This window comes from Rhodamnia argentea, chromosome 6 (assembly GCF_020921035.1).
Source record: "Rhodamnia argentea isolate NSW1041297 chromosome 6, ASM2092103v1, whole genome shotgun sequence".
Classification (NCBI taxonomy): Eukaryota; Viridiplantae; Streptophyta; class Magnoliopsida; order Myrtales; family Myrtaceae; genus Rhodamnia; species Rhodamnia argentea.
In genome coordinates, this window is record NC_063155.1 from 22,420,979 (window position 1) to 22,437,100 (window position 16,122).

The 16,122-nt window shown below is 41.4% G+C and overlaps 1 protein-coding gene across 2 annotated transcripts; it reads left to right on the forward strand.

Annotated features, from left to right (window-relative positions):
• Nucleotides 1-11,468: 11,468 nt before the first annotated feature.
• LOC115734530 (tubulin beta-4 chain) lies at nt 11,469-14,922 on the forward strand. Of its 2 annotated transcripts, none has more exons than XM_048280023.1 (4): nt 11,469-11,618; nt 12,273-12,676; nt 12,894-13,163; nt 14,060-14,922. In XM_048280023.1, exons 2-4 carry the CDS (start codon nt 12,283-12,285, stop codon nt 14,734-14,736), a joined length of 1,341 nt encoding a protein of 446 aa, XP_048135980.1. In that variant the 5' UTR covers nt 11,469-11,618; nt 12,273-12,282; the 3' UTR covers nt 14,737-14,922. The 2 variants fall into 2 exon arrangements, with proteins under 2 accessions (XP_048135980.1, XP_030521232.1); XM_030665372.2 differs by having other exon boundaries at nt 11,481-11,630; nt 12,272-12,676.
• The last annotated feature ends 1,200 nt before the right edge of the window (nt 14,923-16,122 follow it).

A 16,122-nucleotide genomic window follows, 5' to 3' on the forward strand; every position in this document is an offset into this window, starting at 1 on the left:
CGGTGGAGGTCAATGTGATCGAAGAAGTGATTCTAAGGTGGAGAAGTAAAAAAAAATTACTTCTCAAAGTTGGCAAAGAATCTTGCCGGAAGTTAAAAATTCTACCGGAAGTTGAAAATCCTACCATAAGTTAATTTTTTTACCAAACGGATTTCCACTTCGGCAAGGTTTTTACCAAACGGATTTCCCTGGCGGATTAACTTTTGGCGGAGAAATCCAGTAGTAGAAGTGATTTCATGCGCACCCTAAGCTTTCGTAAGACTTTCGGGTATTTCCCTCCTTCCGGGTATAAAAAATAATAATTTGGTGGGAATTGAGGAGGCTTGAGGGTCGGCCTCGGGCCGACGTGAAATGATTTTCGAAATTTGCAGGCCGCTCGGTTAGGGGGCAAGTAGAACTAGTCTCGAGTTGCAATGATCTCTGTGTACTTCGTAGCAACAAAGCTCAGGGGAAGTCACCCCGGGCTACGAAGTTAGACAACTCCGCAAATTAGGCATCTCCATCTTTTAACTCCGACCAATATAAATGAATTTGGTGCAAATTACATCCCATATGGTCGTTAACGATTTTCATGTGGATAATTCTTTTTCTAAATTGTGAATGAACGAGGAAGAAGCAAGGTTAATTCATAGTACTCTTGCACAGACATGTTGGAGACGGGAGTGTATAAATTAAATTAGCGCAATTAAAGATTCATTTGCAGAAAACTAGTTTGGCAAGGTAGATATGGAGAAAAGCAGTTCAAAATCATAGAATTAGAAAAATAGCAGGGGAGCACGACCATGATAGAGGAGGATAGTGACCATCTCAGAGTGAAGACGTCATTTTCTAATTAAAAGACTTAGAGCTGAATGGATCGGGGATCTCTCATTCGACAATGGCTTCTCACGCGTGTGAGAGCGAGAGTGGGGGGAGAGACTCCACGAGGGCTCCTCATTTATTTGGGAAAACACTAAAAGCGTGCCTTGATTTTTAAATTAAATGCAAAAGGCATAACTCTATTTCAAAACTATAAATAAATTTGATAATACCTTTGCTTAACTAACCCGATTGAAACGATCGAAATGACCTCTCTTGTCTTAAAAGCCCCTTGCCTCATGTCACTCATAACACACAAGCTCTCGACCAAGTCGGCTACCACCCTCCTCAGCTACCGGCCATCGCCTCCGCATCGCTCGCCCATTGCATTGCGGCTACATTGCTCTCTCTCTTCCCTCCAACCAAGGTTAGGTCTGTCTCTAGCTCTCTTCCTTTCTTTGCAACTCCTCTCTCTCTTTCTCTTCTTTGCAATCTCTTCCTTTCTCAAAGGTCACAACAGCCGACGGCGATCTTGAATGAGGTCCCGAGACGCGGTTTTAGAGAGAGAGAGAGAGAGATGGGCAATTTGGGTGGAGTTGCCACGAAATCAAAGCAGGCTAAGCTAGTGGCCGAAGACATTGGCGGTGGCCGAAGGTGGCGGGGCTGTGGCGGCCGAGCTAAGGTTTAGGTTTTTCACTTTGTTGGCTAGGCTTTGACCGTTGATAGAAGTGAAAAAACATGGGTAGGCACATTTTCGAAAAAAAGAAATGACGATCTTCTAAATAAGCGCACCATTTTGCTGAGATGAGGTAGGTAACTTATCATTTTGCAAGAAATGGTTTCTCAGACACAGATTTTGGTGATCCCGAAATCAGACACGATCCATTTTCACTAATGGGCCATAACAATCTTACATAAGCCCAGCTTGATTACTCCATTGATTACCTTGAATCAACTCCCGAACTTTGCATGTCGAATCGTGATTAACGTAGTGTCCTTCCCCTCCGGATTATCAAGGCAAAAACTCGTGTGTACAATTCGATGTCACTAGGGGCGATGTTCATATCGATCTGTCTGTGTCATCTTAGTAAATGGAAGAAAAATGTATTAAGAAAGGTATCAAATGTACCGCGATTTTCCTCGATAAATAACACGGTTTGTAACAAGCCCATCGCACATTATTTTTGACTCGTCATGAAAGATAGAGTAGACATCACATATTCGATGTTGGATATGTAATGACCTGTTTCTCATAGTTACCCCAATGCCCTCCGATCCATTGCCTAGAAAGTGACTAGGGGAAGCAGTAATTTGCTTGATGTTAATGATGTAAAATGCCCTTAATTAACAGGTAAGAGGTCATTTTTTGAGGCTGACATGGTCTCTTCGGACTCTTATTTGAAACAACGAGGGCGCTTCGGGTCTTTAGTTGAATTAAAATCCACTTCAAGTTCTTATTTAAAAAAATGACAACACTTCGAGCTTTTATTCGGAATTTTTCCCAATCTCCATCATGGACCACCAATAAAGAAAAGAGAAGCTCAATCGCGGGCCTCGATACTCGATAGGCTCGAGCTAGGCCAGTCCTTATAAGCTTCTAGAAGATTGATTTAGCATTCTTTTTTTTTATTATAAATTCCTTTTCAATAAATATGAACTACCCTCATGATTATTAGTTGCAATTCACATTCTTTTATATTGGTAGTTGGGTTTGGGTATTGTTGTCTACCGAACGTTATTATTTAAATTGAGAACCTTTTTGGCAATGGTGGTAATCGCCAAGGGGTCCAAATTTATCTACGTGAGCCTAGAGAAGAGGTCGGCCCAAAGGCTAAAAGGCAATTGATTTCGAATCGCATAGGTATCTTGAAAAGGGACCGGCCACTATTTTTGTTTTCAGCTCGGCTCCTATTGTCATTCGGTTGAAAAATTTAAGTTCGCGTTGATTTTTCCTTTTTTTTTTTAAAAGCTCCCGACTTTTTTTTTTTTTCGAATTTTGAAAGTTAGTAATTGGATCTATGCCACGCGTGCTTCAACAAATAGTGACGGTCGTTAGAAAGTCCAACTCAAAAGTTTAAGCTAATAGATGGAGAGATATCACGTAAATATAAAGAGCACATGAGACCCATTATCAAGCGATGCGGGACAACAACATCAACAACAACAACAACAACATCAATAATGAAAAGGCACAAAGTGTGATTTTCCTAAATTTCGAGCATATACATATATATTTTAACTTGCGAGACAGTCGGAGAGCCAGTAATTTTTGCATACGTGTTTGCTCGTGTCTTTTTGAAAGCCAAATCACGATCTTCGCAAAGGCTCCTCCTCGCTTTCGACGCTTTACAATCTTAAGAGGACGCAATCTAAGCAAGTCTCGCGTTTGGCAATGCAAGGTTGGTTGCGGTGATTTGTTCTGCGGAGTTAGTGTTGCGAGATGTGAATAATAAGATTCGTATCCCTATTTCGGTTTTCTCTTTTCCCTCTACTCGTCTGTTAAAAATTCCACGGTACAATGGATGAAATCCCCGCTTCACCGCGGTAAAATTCCGTGTAAATTCCGATGGTTGCATGTGAATTTTGTCTTGTCCGGGATCGAAGAAAGGTAATCCATTTGGGAATCTAGTGGAGGATGGACCAAAGGGCAGGGCAGGGACAGAAAGAGAGAGAGAGCGCCTAGCGACTCAATCCGGCTCCCAAAAGAAAGCATTGACCAGCGGTCAAAGACGCCAATAATTGCAAAGTCAATAATTCTGATTGCACTCGTAATCGAGATGGACACGAGACGCTCCTAATCCTTAGCCAATCGCCTCTGTCGGCATTCTGGCTCTCAATCTTTTCATCACTCAAGTAAATGCGCGAGATGTCCTTTGTTTTTTTTTTAAATAACATTTCATTCACTTTCTCAATCAAAATAAAAAAAAATACATTTCAATAGATATAATTTCAAATCATGACAAATTTCAAATAATTTCAAAACAAAACAAAGCTCAAGGCAATAATAAGGCTATAAATCACACGCTCAAAGAACACATATATGACTTATTTAAGCCAAAATTGACAACCGATCACCATATCCTTCTTTATAATGAGCACACATTGAGAACTCAAATCGATGTTACAACTTTACCTTTCGGTGATGCGCGCCTATGTTTGACGTCTCCAACATCATCATCGAGTGGAGTAAAAAGATTGAACAAATATAGATCTAGCATATGTGAGAGCGAAACCTCGATGAAGCTCCTAACTTATTCAAAATTGAATTTGTTCACTATCGAAATCGGAGAAAAGCGAAGTCCCAAAAACATACACATAGAAAAACTCCAAATCTAAACTAGACTGGGATAGAAATCTCATCGAAATGGGAGAAAGAAGGTTCTAGATCTACACTAAATCGGAAGAGAGAAGCTTCAAACGAGAGAAAAATAAGAAAACAAAATAGAGGATGAAAATAAATAAAGAAAAAAGGGCAGGGAAGGTGCCCCCTCTCCCTCGTGAACAAAGCTCCTGGGAAAAGAGAAGGAGGCGGCGGCTGCTGGGAGAAAAAAATCTTAGAGGAGAAAAAAAAAAAACTGTCTTGCCTACGCGAGATGTCACTTGGCGAAATTTAAAATCCACTTATTTATAGAAAAGTCATTTTTTGAGAAATTATTTATATTTTTTAGCTTTTGGATGATGAAGAATAAATTGATTTACGGAAAAAAAAATTCATCAATTGAAAATAATAAGCTTAGATTGGAAAAATACAATTTTTGCTTCTAGCAAAAGGCAACTAACTTTTTATGAATCGCTAAACAAATGAAAATGAATTTTTTTCCTTTAAAATGTTTTTAGCGAAATCATTTGCTAGAAACACTTTTCAAGAAAATGTTTTCCCCTTTTCACTTTTCAAGTTAGAGAATTCATTCGACCAAACTTTAAGTTCCGTTTATTTCGCGAAGAATGAATGATTTGGAATGCATTTTCTTAAAAACAATTGCTTGAAATAATTAATTAATGAAAATATTTTCATTGCAGACAATAATTGGTATTTAAATGTTTGCGTGGAGGATGAGAATATTTTTATCTATTGATTTAATTATTGGTATCGATTGGTTTTTGAAAAAAAATGATTTTCCAATTTTTCATTTTCGCCAAACAAGCGGAACTTGAGCATGCATATTTTCTTTTTTCCTTAAATGGCTCTCCATCTATTGATTATTTTTAGTAAACCCTCTATTGATTATTTTCAGCGAGCTCAATGGGTGAAAGTCCAAAAAATTAATTTTTTAAAAAATTCTATAGCGTGACTTCATACTTTAAATGGAAAGAAATGCAGAGGCCCCAAAAGAGCCACGATACGCTACTTTGTAATGCGACAAGGGTGCTAATACGCATGCAGTCTGCTGGCAAAGGGATTAAGGGTGAGTTTGGTTCGACATTTAGAAGTAGCATTTGGCCCCGAATGCTCATTTGAAAAATGTTGAACCGTTTGGCAAGCATTTCGAAGGAGCATTTGGCCAAATATTCCTCTTGGGAAGACTGAAAGCCCAATGCTAGAAGCCCCAACATTAGCTTTCAGCATTTGCATTCCCTCAAAGCTCTTTCCAAATGTCGAACCAAACCCACCCTAAGAGTGAGAAAGCTAGTATCATAAGCGTGAGATTCGATTTTTGTGCTCAGTAAGAAAGGTAATGTAGGAGACATGAGATGGTGACACGTGTAGCTGAATCCGGAGAAAATAAGAAGAAAAGAGAAGCATTGATTTTCTTTACGATCTCAAGACTGGACAAATGGAGCATCTGGAATTCACGATCGAGAGACTTTGCTTTTTCCTCCTGCAGATTTTCACGTGAACTCATCTTCTTGGCAGCATCCTCGACCGTCCAAACAAACAAGCCTCGATCTTTCCGAAGCCGGCCCAATTTGCCTGGCCGGTTCCTTTGAACATCCTTAAATAGAATCGATCCAAGTCGTGAATTAAAACTATTGATCATCAATCTATGGACTGCTTTTCACTAACAAGTCAAGCCAAACTGCTTTTTTTTTTTTCCGTCTTTTCGAGTTGACATCTTAGCGTCCTTTTTTTCCTGGGTAAGCGAATGAATTTATTGATAATGAAGCCAAGTTACAAGAAAGTAATTTCGCCTTTGGCTGATTATGCATCCGGTACCGGCCTGTGCATATTAATACGAATTAACAGTAATGGAACAGGAACAAGTGCACTTGAAAACACATCAATAACCAAAAAGGTGCCGCTTCAGATTCGATCTTGTGGTTGAATTTTGAAGCCCAAGCGAGAGTTCGAGAAATTTTAGAACTTGCAGTGGACTTTTTCCTTTGTATTTGTTTTTGTTAAAATATATGTCTCGAGTTTGAGTTCGAACAAAATCCGACGATGTATTGTGTGGATGCTCCAGCACGTGAAAGAACGAAAAAAAAGATTGGCACATATATTTGCCGGTGGATATGTGTTCACGTCAAAGGATGAGAAAAGGGAAAAGTGCAATTATTGACTTTGGCCAAATAATGAGGATATTTGGTTCAAAGTGGACTCCTTGAAGACAACGACAAAGAAGAAAAGATATGCTTTCTTGGTTGTTGAAAAAGTTGCATGCAGGAGTAAGAAAGTCCAAGTTTGAGACTTTGTTGTCCCTATCTTCATGGTGGAAATCTGCACACTCTTTGGTGGTGAGTTTAATATAAAATGCTTCTCAAGTTTGCTTGAGAGATGACTCTTGAAAAAGAGTCCTAAAGAGAGCCATTCATTGAGTGCTCTGCAAGGGTTTCATTCGTGGGTTTTGTTCGTGGAATTACATCAAGAATTCAAGTATCGAAGCCGATTAAATCTTGAGGTTAGATTTGTGTTAATTCCTTTGCGAGAATATTGCTAGGAATTGGGGGCTAAACACTGTGTGCGTTCTTGAATGTAATTGGGGTTTGGGAAACACCGAGAGTGTTTGAGTTACCCGAGTGTGGTTTTGTAATCTCCGTGTATCGCTCGTTCTATAGTGGAATTCGTTGTCGCTCTCCCCGTAGACGTAGGTCTCTACGACCGAACCACGTACATCCGGTGTCCGATTTATTTTCTTGTTCTGTCTATTTATTGTTCGATCGCTTGTTCCGCGCAACAGTTTTTGTATTGTGACCTATAAGAAGAAAAAAGAAAACACGAATGGTGGATGGAAATCCAGGAAAAATTAAGAAGTGGGGATGCTAATCCCACTTGATTATCCATGTTCTTTCTTCTTCGTTTGCCTCCGTGAACGCATTTATTAATTGGTGCTGGCAATCTGTACATTGCAGCAATTATTGAGCTCCCTGAAGAAACGACTAAGCTAATGGATTTGGGGAGTAATTCGGGTCGGACTTTCAGTTTTAGTAATCAATTCGGGCCAGATTACTCCAGGGTACCCGACACAACCCCGGACAAACTCACCCCGAGCTCTGCCAAATGAACGTCGATTTCCTTATTCCCACCCAACGCAACACAACCCAACCCCCGTCGGCTTGCATCAAAGGTGTGGACCACCACTACTGTACAACGATGAAATTTTTCCCAAACCGATCTTAATGTCCCCATAATGATCCTTCCTTAACAAAAAGTAGGGATCTCATCAAAATCCCACCGGCCCCAGATGCTTGATTTATAATTCGCTTCCTGTGGCTTGGATCTGACGCAGAAACCGGCTTTCTCTACAGTCTAATATGGCGTTTTCGGCATGTTTTTGGAGTGTCCGGAGAAACCCACATGATGTGTTTGGACAAAATTACAATAGTTCATGTTACGAAAAATATCAAATTGGTACGCTTGTGACAAATTTACTCTTATATTAATTTTTCGAATCATTAAAAACTTCAAATTGGTACACATGTGATGAATTTACCCAAACTAACTTTCTAACTACTAAAAATCACAAGTCCGTACATCCGTGATAAATATATCTACCGTTAATTTCTGTTAAATTGGGTTAGTACCATGAAATTTTTTAAACCGGTACACCCGTGACAAACGAAAGGTAAGAATCTTTAAGATGGTATACCCGTCAATTGACTCATGTCATCCAACTCAACAATTTAATTGTCAAATTTAACGAAAATTAAAATGGGTAAATTTGTAATGGATGTATTGGTTTCAAATTTTTATGGTCAAAATATTAGTTTAGAATAAAATTATTACGTATATATCGATTTGAGGTTTTTCGTAATATTAACCCTAATTGCAACGTCTAAACAGAGAGAGGGGGTGGTGTGGGTGGGTTTCCATGACCACGAGCCAAGAAAATTGTTCGATTTGCCTCCCTCCGGAGTATTAAGTGACTAGTGAGAAGGACCACATGGATGAGCCCTTTCTCTCGTTCATGAACGCGAGATCCCGCCTGGTGCTCAATGTTTTCTTGTTTAATCTATAAGCATCATGCGCTGCCCCAGGCACATGCCACCCAGTTATCCACGACATTCAAACCCTCTTGTCTTAAAACATATTTTGGCGGCCATTACGCGGAGTTTCCGAGAGAAGTGAGCGTGTTAGGATGGAATCCGAGCTACGAAATACTCGACTCGTGAATTGTAGCTCCACCTTTTGGTTCGAGATCCACGGGGTGCAATGTCGACCCATTCCTCCCCCGTCGTGGCCTTCTCGGACTGAAGATCGAACTCTGTGTTACCCGCCAAAGTGGACTCCACATACTATCCGATCACTAGAAAAGATTTATCTCCTTACGTCCGATTTTCCAGGGACACATATTTTGTGTTAGAGGAGTTTATTCGGGAAATCCGAGGGATATTTATTGCCGGATATGTTGCAAGATCTTTAGACATGTCAAGCTGAAAAATGAACCTTGAGACTCTTTTAAGGAGCACCGTGGTCCTAGAAGAAGACAAGGTCTAAGCTTTTGTCCTTGCTATTGAGGACCGTATACACCATCCGTTGATGCCGCGATATCAATCGCTCGTGCATCGGAAGGAAATATGAACTCAGATTAACTCGGATTGAACATGCAATTGATGTGCCACGAATCTCAGACAAAAGTTCATTTTACCCATCAAATTAGACAAGTAATGTTATACTCGATGAGTTAGAAACTTTTTCAACATCTGGTTGAATTGCGATCGAAGAGGAATTAATGGAACCCGATACCTTCACATGGGGAGAAGGTCAAATGGGAGTCTAAATCCGAGCCCGTTAATATATCCAGTTGGATCCAACTTTACCCAACAACTCAAGCAATGATTTATGGGTCAATTGAGATATGTTAACTACTTCACTCCACACAACTATTCGGTTAACTCAACTCGCACGTGTATCTCAACAATCTTCCCCCCACATGTGAGTTCGGTATTAGGTATGTTCTCCCTTAATTCATGTATCATTTTGCATTAATTTATCTCAAGTTAAATCTCCTTGTCATTGCATTGTACCTGCAATTATGCACAACAACCATCTTTGTTAACTTGGAAATTGAATCTCAACGTCATTACAATGCACCTCTAACTATGCACTGTAATAATCATCAACTACTAATTTGGGACTGTATTACCCACGATCTCTATCTCGCGTTACCAAATCAACGGTCCATGGTCTTTTCTTGCCAAACCAATCATAATAATAATTTTCACCAGAAACAAACGTTGATCATGAGATTTCTTTTTTGAGATATTCACCAAACATCGAAAAGATTGGGGTGGGGTATCAATCGACCATCGGCTCTAAAACCATTTGTTGGAAGCCCCTAGCAGAAGCCCGATATGAAGTTCGCAAAGAGGGAGCCAAAGTTCGAGCCCGTCGACACAACTAGTTGGACCCATATTCACTTAAAAGTTTAAACCAATGAGTAATGAGCCAATAGAAATATATTAACTGCTCTACTCCGTACCAATTCTTTAAATATGAAATTTTTTTAATAGAACTCACACGTGTATCTCAACGGCAACGATATAGCTAGGAAAATTTTTTTCAATAAATATTGAGAATGGTCATGATGCTATACTTCAACAAGAAACCTTTCGCGAGCATTATGCTATAGACGATAAATTTGCATTCGATGATTACTTAGGCTCAAATAGAGACGTGTATAGGGCACGCATCAATCAAGAAACCAAATTCCCAAGTCCTTCGGGGAGAAATCACCAAAAACAGTCCGCTAGTCCTAACAAGTAACACATACGTAATTAGAACCCCATCACTAGGCAAAAATAGGCTTAATGCCATCATATCAAAGCAGTCCACATATTCCCATAATAGCTCAATCGATCAACCCTTACGCTCCAATGTCCATGGAAGTACAGCTTAGAACCACCCCATTCCCCACCAAAGAGACTTCAAACTCAATCTCCCATGCCCAACAGAATTCAAAATTCGTCGTCAATCGCAGCTTTCAAAACGCGAATTCAATGGACCTTTCCAAATCTTCGTTCTCATTTCATCATCTTCCTCCTATCGATCTCAACACATCGAATCCAAATCCGGGGTCCCCCCGGCACAATTTGCCATATCGTACCAAGAAACGAAAGAGACGCTTCAGCGAAGGGTGAATTTTGGTGGTCGAATTGAACGCAGGTGGGAGCGAGGGCGACATGAGATCTTAGCGAGGAGAGGGGGGGAAGTGGTTGGCTTGGCTGGCAGGTCACATGGCCGCATCGCTGTCCCATGCGACCCCACCCCGTCCATCCCAGCTCTCTTCCACTCTCTCCGTCCTCTCGCGCCCCATCCATCGTCTAAGGAAGCAAGAGAAGAAATATCTCCCATGCGATTTTCCCAAAAGAAGGATACCCAAAAAGTGACCTGAACGGCTAAACTTAACAAGAAAATGGGTAAATAAACGTATATGTTCTTTAAATATTGACCAAATGCGTAACGTCGTCCCTGAAATTTTGGCACATGTTCAACCTAGTCTCCATTCGATCCCTCCCCCCCCCTAAAAAAAAAATATAGTATTTAGACTATATTAAAATATTTAATGTGGTTCTTGAATTATTGAACGTATTCACTTTAGTCCATAAATTATATGAAAATGTTCAATGTTGTCGTTCCAAAATTCAAGTTCGGGTATAGCATTAAAAATTTTCAAATAATCTATGAACTAAATTGAACATGTATCAAAAGTTCATGAGCCGCATTAAACAAATAAAAAATTCAAATTTGATAGTTCACATTGAACTAAAAGTTTAGGAACAACATTGTACGTGAGGTCAGTCATGGACCATTTGTATAATTATCCAAAAAAACATCGTTCCTAAATTTTCTAAATCGGCTCTCATCAAATGCGCAATGTTTGTTCTTTTTTTTTTGGATCGGATGTGTTTGTTCATCCGTCAAGCTATACTTTTCCTTCTGACCAAAACAACATAAAAAGCTATGCTTTTTCTTGCCGTGCGGACGGGACGCTGTACCTTTTCGAAATAAATAAATTTTCTTACAAATCCGAGTCACCTCCAGGCCACAGTGGCAACATCGTCATTTCGGTCAAGGTCACTAGCGCCAACCCCTGCCGAACATCCAAATATTTCAAAAAACCAATAATGCGCCCTCGCCCGGCCAAGCGCCATCCGAGCCGTTCAAGCACCGTCATCTGACGGCATCCAACGGTCCGCAACGGAAAGGGAGGGAAAGAGCCAAGGCCGTCCGATCACACAGGCTAGTCCTCCCTCCCTGTCTCTGTCTCCGTCTCTCTCTCTCTCTCTGAACCCCCTTATAAAACTCCTCATTTCTCGCCGTTGTCCTCTGCAATCTCTCAGTTCCCTTCCTCCTCGCGCTACCCGGTCGGGCCTCGCTCTCGGTCGCTCGATCCGCTGTCGCCTTATTCACGTTCCGGCATCTCCTCGACGGGATCTCGCCTGTAAGTTTGGCCGACGCTGTCCTCATTTTCCGTCTCTGTTCTATGCATTTTGGTCCCGCCGCGATTTTGAAGAGATTTGCGTCGAATACGACTATTGCGGTTTTGCTTCGCTATTTTTGGTTAGTGAAAGTGAAATGAAGAGTTCAAAAGAGATGTTGATTGCTTTGAGCGGTTTTGTTTGTTCTGATGGAGCTGTGCGAGAATGTTACTGTTTCTGGCATTTTGTCGGTGAGAAAACGGCCCGGATCTTTTCGTTTTTGGTGCGATTCGATGATTTTCTGATGTTTAGCGCTTTGTTCCCTCGACTTCGTTCTACATTTCGAGGAATTTGAGATCTGGGCTTTGAATAGGGCGCCTCCATGCACGGTAATGATGTTATGCTCAGATAAGGTCTTTCGCTGGGGATTCAGTGCTGTTATAGAGAGAAATCTCGAATGCCTTACTCCGAGCTTTTTTCAGTTGATTCATTCGATTGTTCTTTTGAGACTCGTTCGAATTGTTGTTTCAGTGTCAATTTACTAGTTCCTCGAACCTGCTCGATTTATGTGCTGAAATCATTTGTTAGATTCATTTAAGGGTTTATATCGCCAAATTATTGGTCTCGTCCATGGTCCTTTGAGTTTTGAGGCATATTTTCTCGTGATGCCCTACCAGATAAACGAGAATGAGAGAAATCCTGCACATTCAAGGTGGGCAATGTGGGAACCAAATTGGATCCAAGTTCTGGGAGGTTGTCTGCGACGAACATGGCATCGACCCAACTGGACGCTATACTGGTACCTCTGATCTCCAGTTGGAGCGTGTCAATGTGTACTACAATGAGGCTTCATGCGGGCGCTTTGTACCTCGTGCGGTGCTCATGGATCTGGAGCCTGGTACTATGGACAGTGTACGGACAGGTCCTTATGGCCAGATCTTCAGGCCAGACAACTTTGTCTTTGGGCAGTCTGGTGCTGGTAACAATTGGGCCAAGGGGCATTACACTGAGGGTGCAGAGCTCATTGATGCCGTTCTTGACGTTGTGAGGAAGGAAGCAGAGAATTGTGACTGTCTTCAAGGTACATCTATAGCTTTCTTCTATTTTAGCTGCGGGCTCATGCATTATCCGTGCTGGATCTAATCTGTAATTACTAATCTTTCAATGAACATGTAGAGCAGAGACAGAGAGTTAACGTTTTGTAAATAAGCTTAGTTTCGTGAGGACGTGGCATGTGCTGTTTGATTTATCCACTTTATTTGCAAAACTTTCTTACCGAGGATCCGTTTACTGTGCAGGGTTCCAAGTCTGCCACTCGCTCGGTGGTGGAACTGGTTCTGGAATGGGAACCTTGTTGATTTCAAAGATCAGAGAAGAGTACCCTGACCGAATGTTGCTCACTTTCTCAGTGTTTCCATCACCAAAGGTATCGGATACGGTAGTTGAGCCCTACAATGCCACTCTTTCTGTGCATCAGCTTGTGGAGAATGCTGATGAGTGCATGGTCTTGGACAATGAGGCTCTATATGACATTTGTTTCAGGACTCTCAAGCTGACGACTCCTAGCTGTGAGTATCATTTGTGTGTTGTGTGTGTGTAATTCAGTGTAGAAGCAATGGATTCACGTGGCCTATTGTCCGCGATAGAATTAACATTAGTCAAGCAACTTCATTACTGATTTGCTATTTAGTATTTTTCTCGAGAGTCAATCAAGCAACTTCTGATTGTCGAATGCTGTACAATTTATAGCTGAATTTGGATGGTTTTGATCTCTCTTTGCTGTTCATTATGTCGTTTGAGTAGATTGATGACCAATAGGGACATAAGCTGAAGCTGAATTTGGATGTTATTGCATGCCTGGTATTTTGTCTCGCAAGACTGTCCTTGATTATTCGGATTTGTAGATATGTTTAGGTTGTAATCTGTTACTATCCATTCTAATCTTTTATATGGAGTATGGCAGGCCATGGCAGTTGCACATGATATGTAACTATAATTTACCACATTTGATTGGATTAACCATGGGGATAATTTGATACTGGTGATGCAGGTTGTAATCTGTTACTATCCATTCTAATCTTTTATATGGAGTATGGCAGGCCATGGCAGTTGCACATGATATGTAACTATAATTTACCACATTTGATTGGATTAACCATGGGGATAATTTGATACTGGTGATGCCATCAGAATGGGCAGTCAAATGTTTTCCCTATTCAATATACTGCTAGCATGGCTTTTTCATTTTCACATGTTCATGTGAATTGCATTCCATTGTGAATGCCCTAACCGTTTGAACGATTTTTGTCTGAGAAGTGTTAGATCATTTTCTCCACACCAGTTGTGATAACTTGATGCTATAGATTGTGTGATATTGGGATCTGATAGTTATACAGCATGTAATCTCGATTTGTTTTTATTGTGATGTATATTGAAGCTTATATGGGTTTTACTTCTATTTCAGTTGGCGATTTGAACCATTTGATTTCTGCTACCATGAGTGGGGTTACATGCTGCCTCAGGTTCCCTGGGCAACTGAACTCTGACCTCCGAAAGCTTGCAGTCAATCTCATCCCCTTCCCTCGTCTTCACTTCTTTATGGTCGGATTTGCCCCTCTCACTTCCCGTGGCTCTCAGCAGTATCGTGCTTTGACTGTCCCAGAGCTCACTCAACAGATGTGGGATGCAAAGAACATGATGTGCGCAGCAGACCCACGCCATGGTCGCTACCTCACAGCATCAGCCATGTTCAGAGGCAAGATGAGCACGAAGGAAGTCGATGAGCAGATGATCAATGTCCAGAACAAGAATTCCTCTTACTTTGTTGAGTGGATTCCGAACAACGTGAAATCCAGCGTCTGTGACATTCCTCCCAGGGGACTCTCCATGGCATCTACTTTCATCGGTAACTCGACGTCGATTCAGGAGATGTTCAGGAGGGTCAGTGAGCAATTCACGGCCATGTTCAGGAGAAAGGCGTTCTTGCACTGGTACACTGGTGAAGGCATGGACGAGATGGAGTTCACTGAAGCTGAGAGCAACATGAATGACCTCGTGTCAGAGTATCAGCAGTACCAGGATGCAACAGCCGATGAGGAACTCGAGTACGAGGATGAGGAGGAAGCTGAGCATGATGTGTAAATGTACTATTGAGAGAGGGGTATTACACCTTCGTTGCAGCAATTTGTGGTGGTTGATGCCTGAGTACTTAATCCGGAGAGGATTTGGAGAATGCCTTTTCTTTTCAGTTTAAATCTCAGTACTTATATGCAGAAGTTGCTTTGTCACTGTTCATGCTTGCTTGCAGCTATTAATAGTATCTACATTTTAACCACGTGCGATCGGTGATCTGTTCTTCACTTCTTGCATTCTCGATGTAAGTTGTTTCTGATTCCAAGCTAGCAAACTGCAGATTTCACTTGGACAAGTTGGAGAAATCCAGAACTCTGTTCTACGAGATTGGTCCAAGTGTCTCCTTATATTTTTGGTCGAAAAGAACTCGATTGTTTGACTTGATGAAAATAACGCTGATGCTCCAAAGTCCAACCGCAATGAGGTTTCAATTATCGTATCAGCGAACTGAGTAGCAAGCTTGCAGGTGCAATGATAGGTGCATATGATTGCGATGCAACCCTCATTCGGTTTGAATTCGTTCAATGATTGGGGTGCCGATTTCGAGTCAATTCCTCCGTGATGGACATGGAAAATAAGTACAGCAACCACCGGCCCTTCTTAATTTATTTGCTTCGAAATTTGAAGCCTTCAACTGGGTCAGAATTCTAGGAAGCTGTTCAATGACAACATTTGGCCATTTAACAAGAGATGAAATCGATGAGAATTTTAATGGACCAGCTAATCGTGGAGTTGCAGGATTTCACTCGCCTGATATTTTGCATTTCGTGATCAAGGGAGAGGATGCAAGACGGGGGCGGCAGTGTCGTAGTGATAGAATAGACGCAGCGGAAAGTTGAAGTTCAACGTACGTATGGGCATCTCCACGTGAAATGGACCAAAAGGCTTTCATCCTCCATGTAATTGGATCCCATCCCATCAAATCCCATCCCATCCCATCCCATCCCATCCCATCCCACACCACGCCAACCCTACCCTACTACCGACACCAACTTTTATGACTCTCCTCCACGCTCTGCTCCTTTTTCCTTCTTTTTATAGCGAAAAGAACGGAGCGAGGCGAGCGCGCCACCGACTCTGCCCATGCATTAACTGTAAAAGACCTCCGCACATCTACGATTCGATATATACAAACCGTTATCATAGTCCCATCAAGATATCAACAATCGGAATTTCTCTTTATGCAAAATATGTCACAGGTGAAAGAGTTAGTTCAGAAATTTACAAACATCGCGAGCAACGTCGAACTCATGTACCAAAGACGAGCAATCATTTTACCCCCGTTCCACGAGGAATCGATCGGACCCGCAAATTGTCATCTCGTGTAGCCGGGACGACGCGTTGGGTTCTTGATGAGACGAAGACAACAAAAGTAATCAACAAGTGCACGTGACG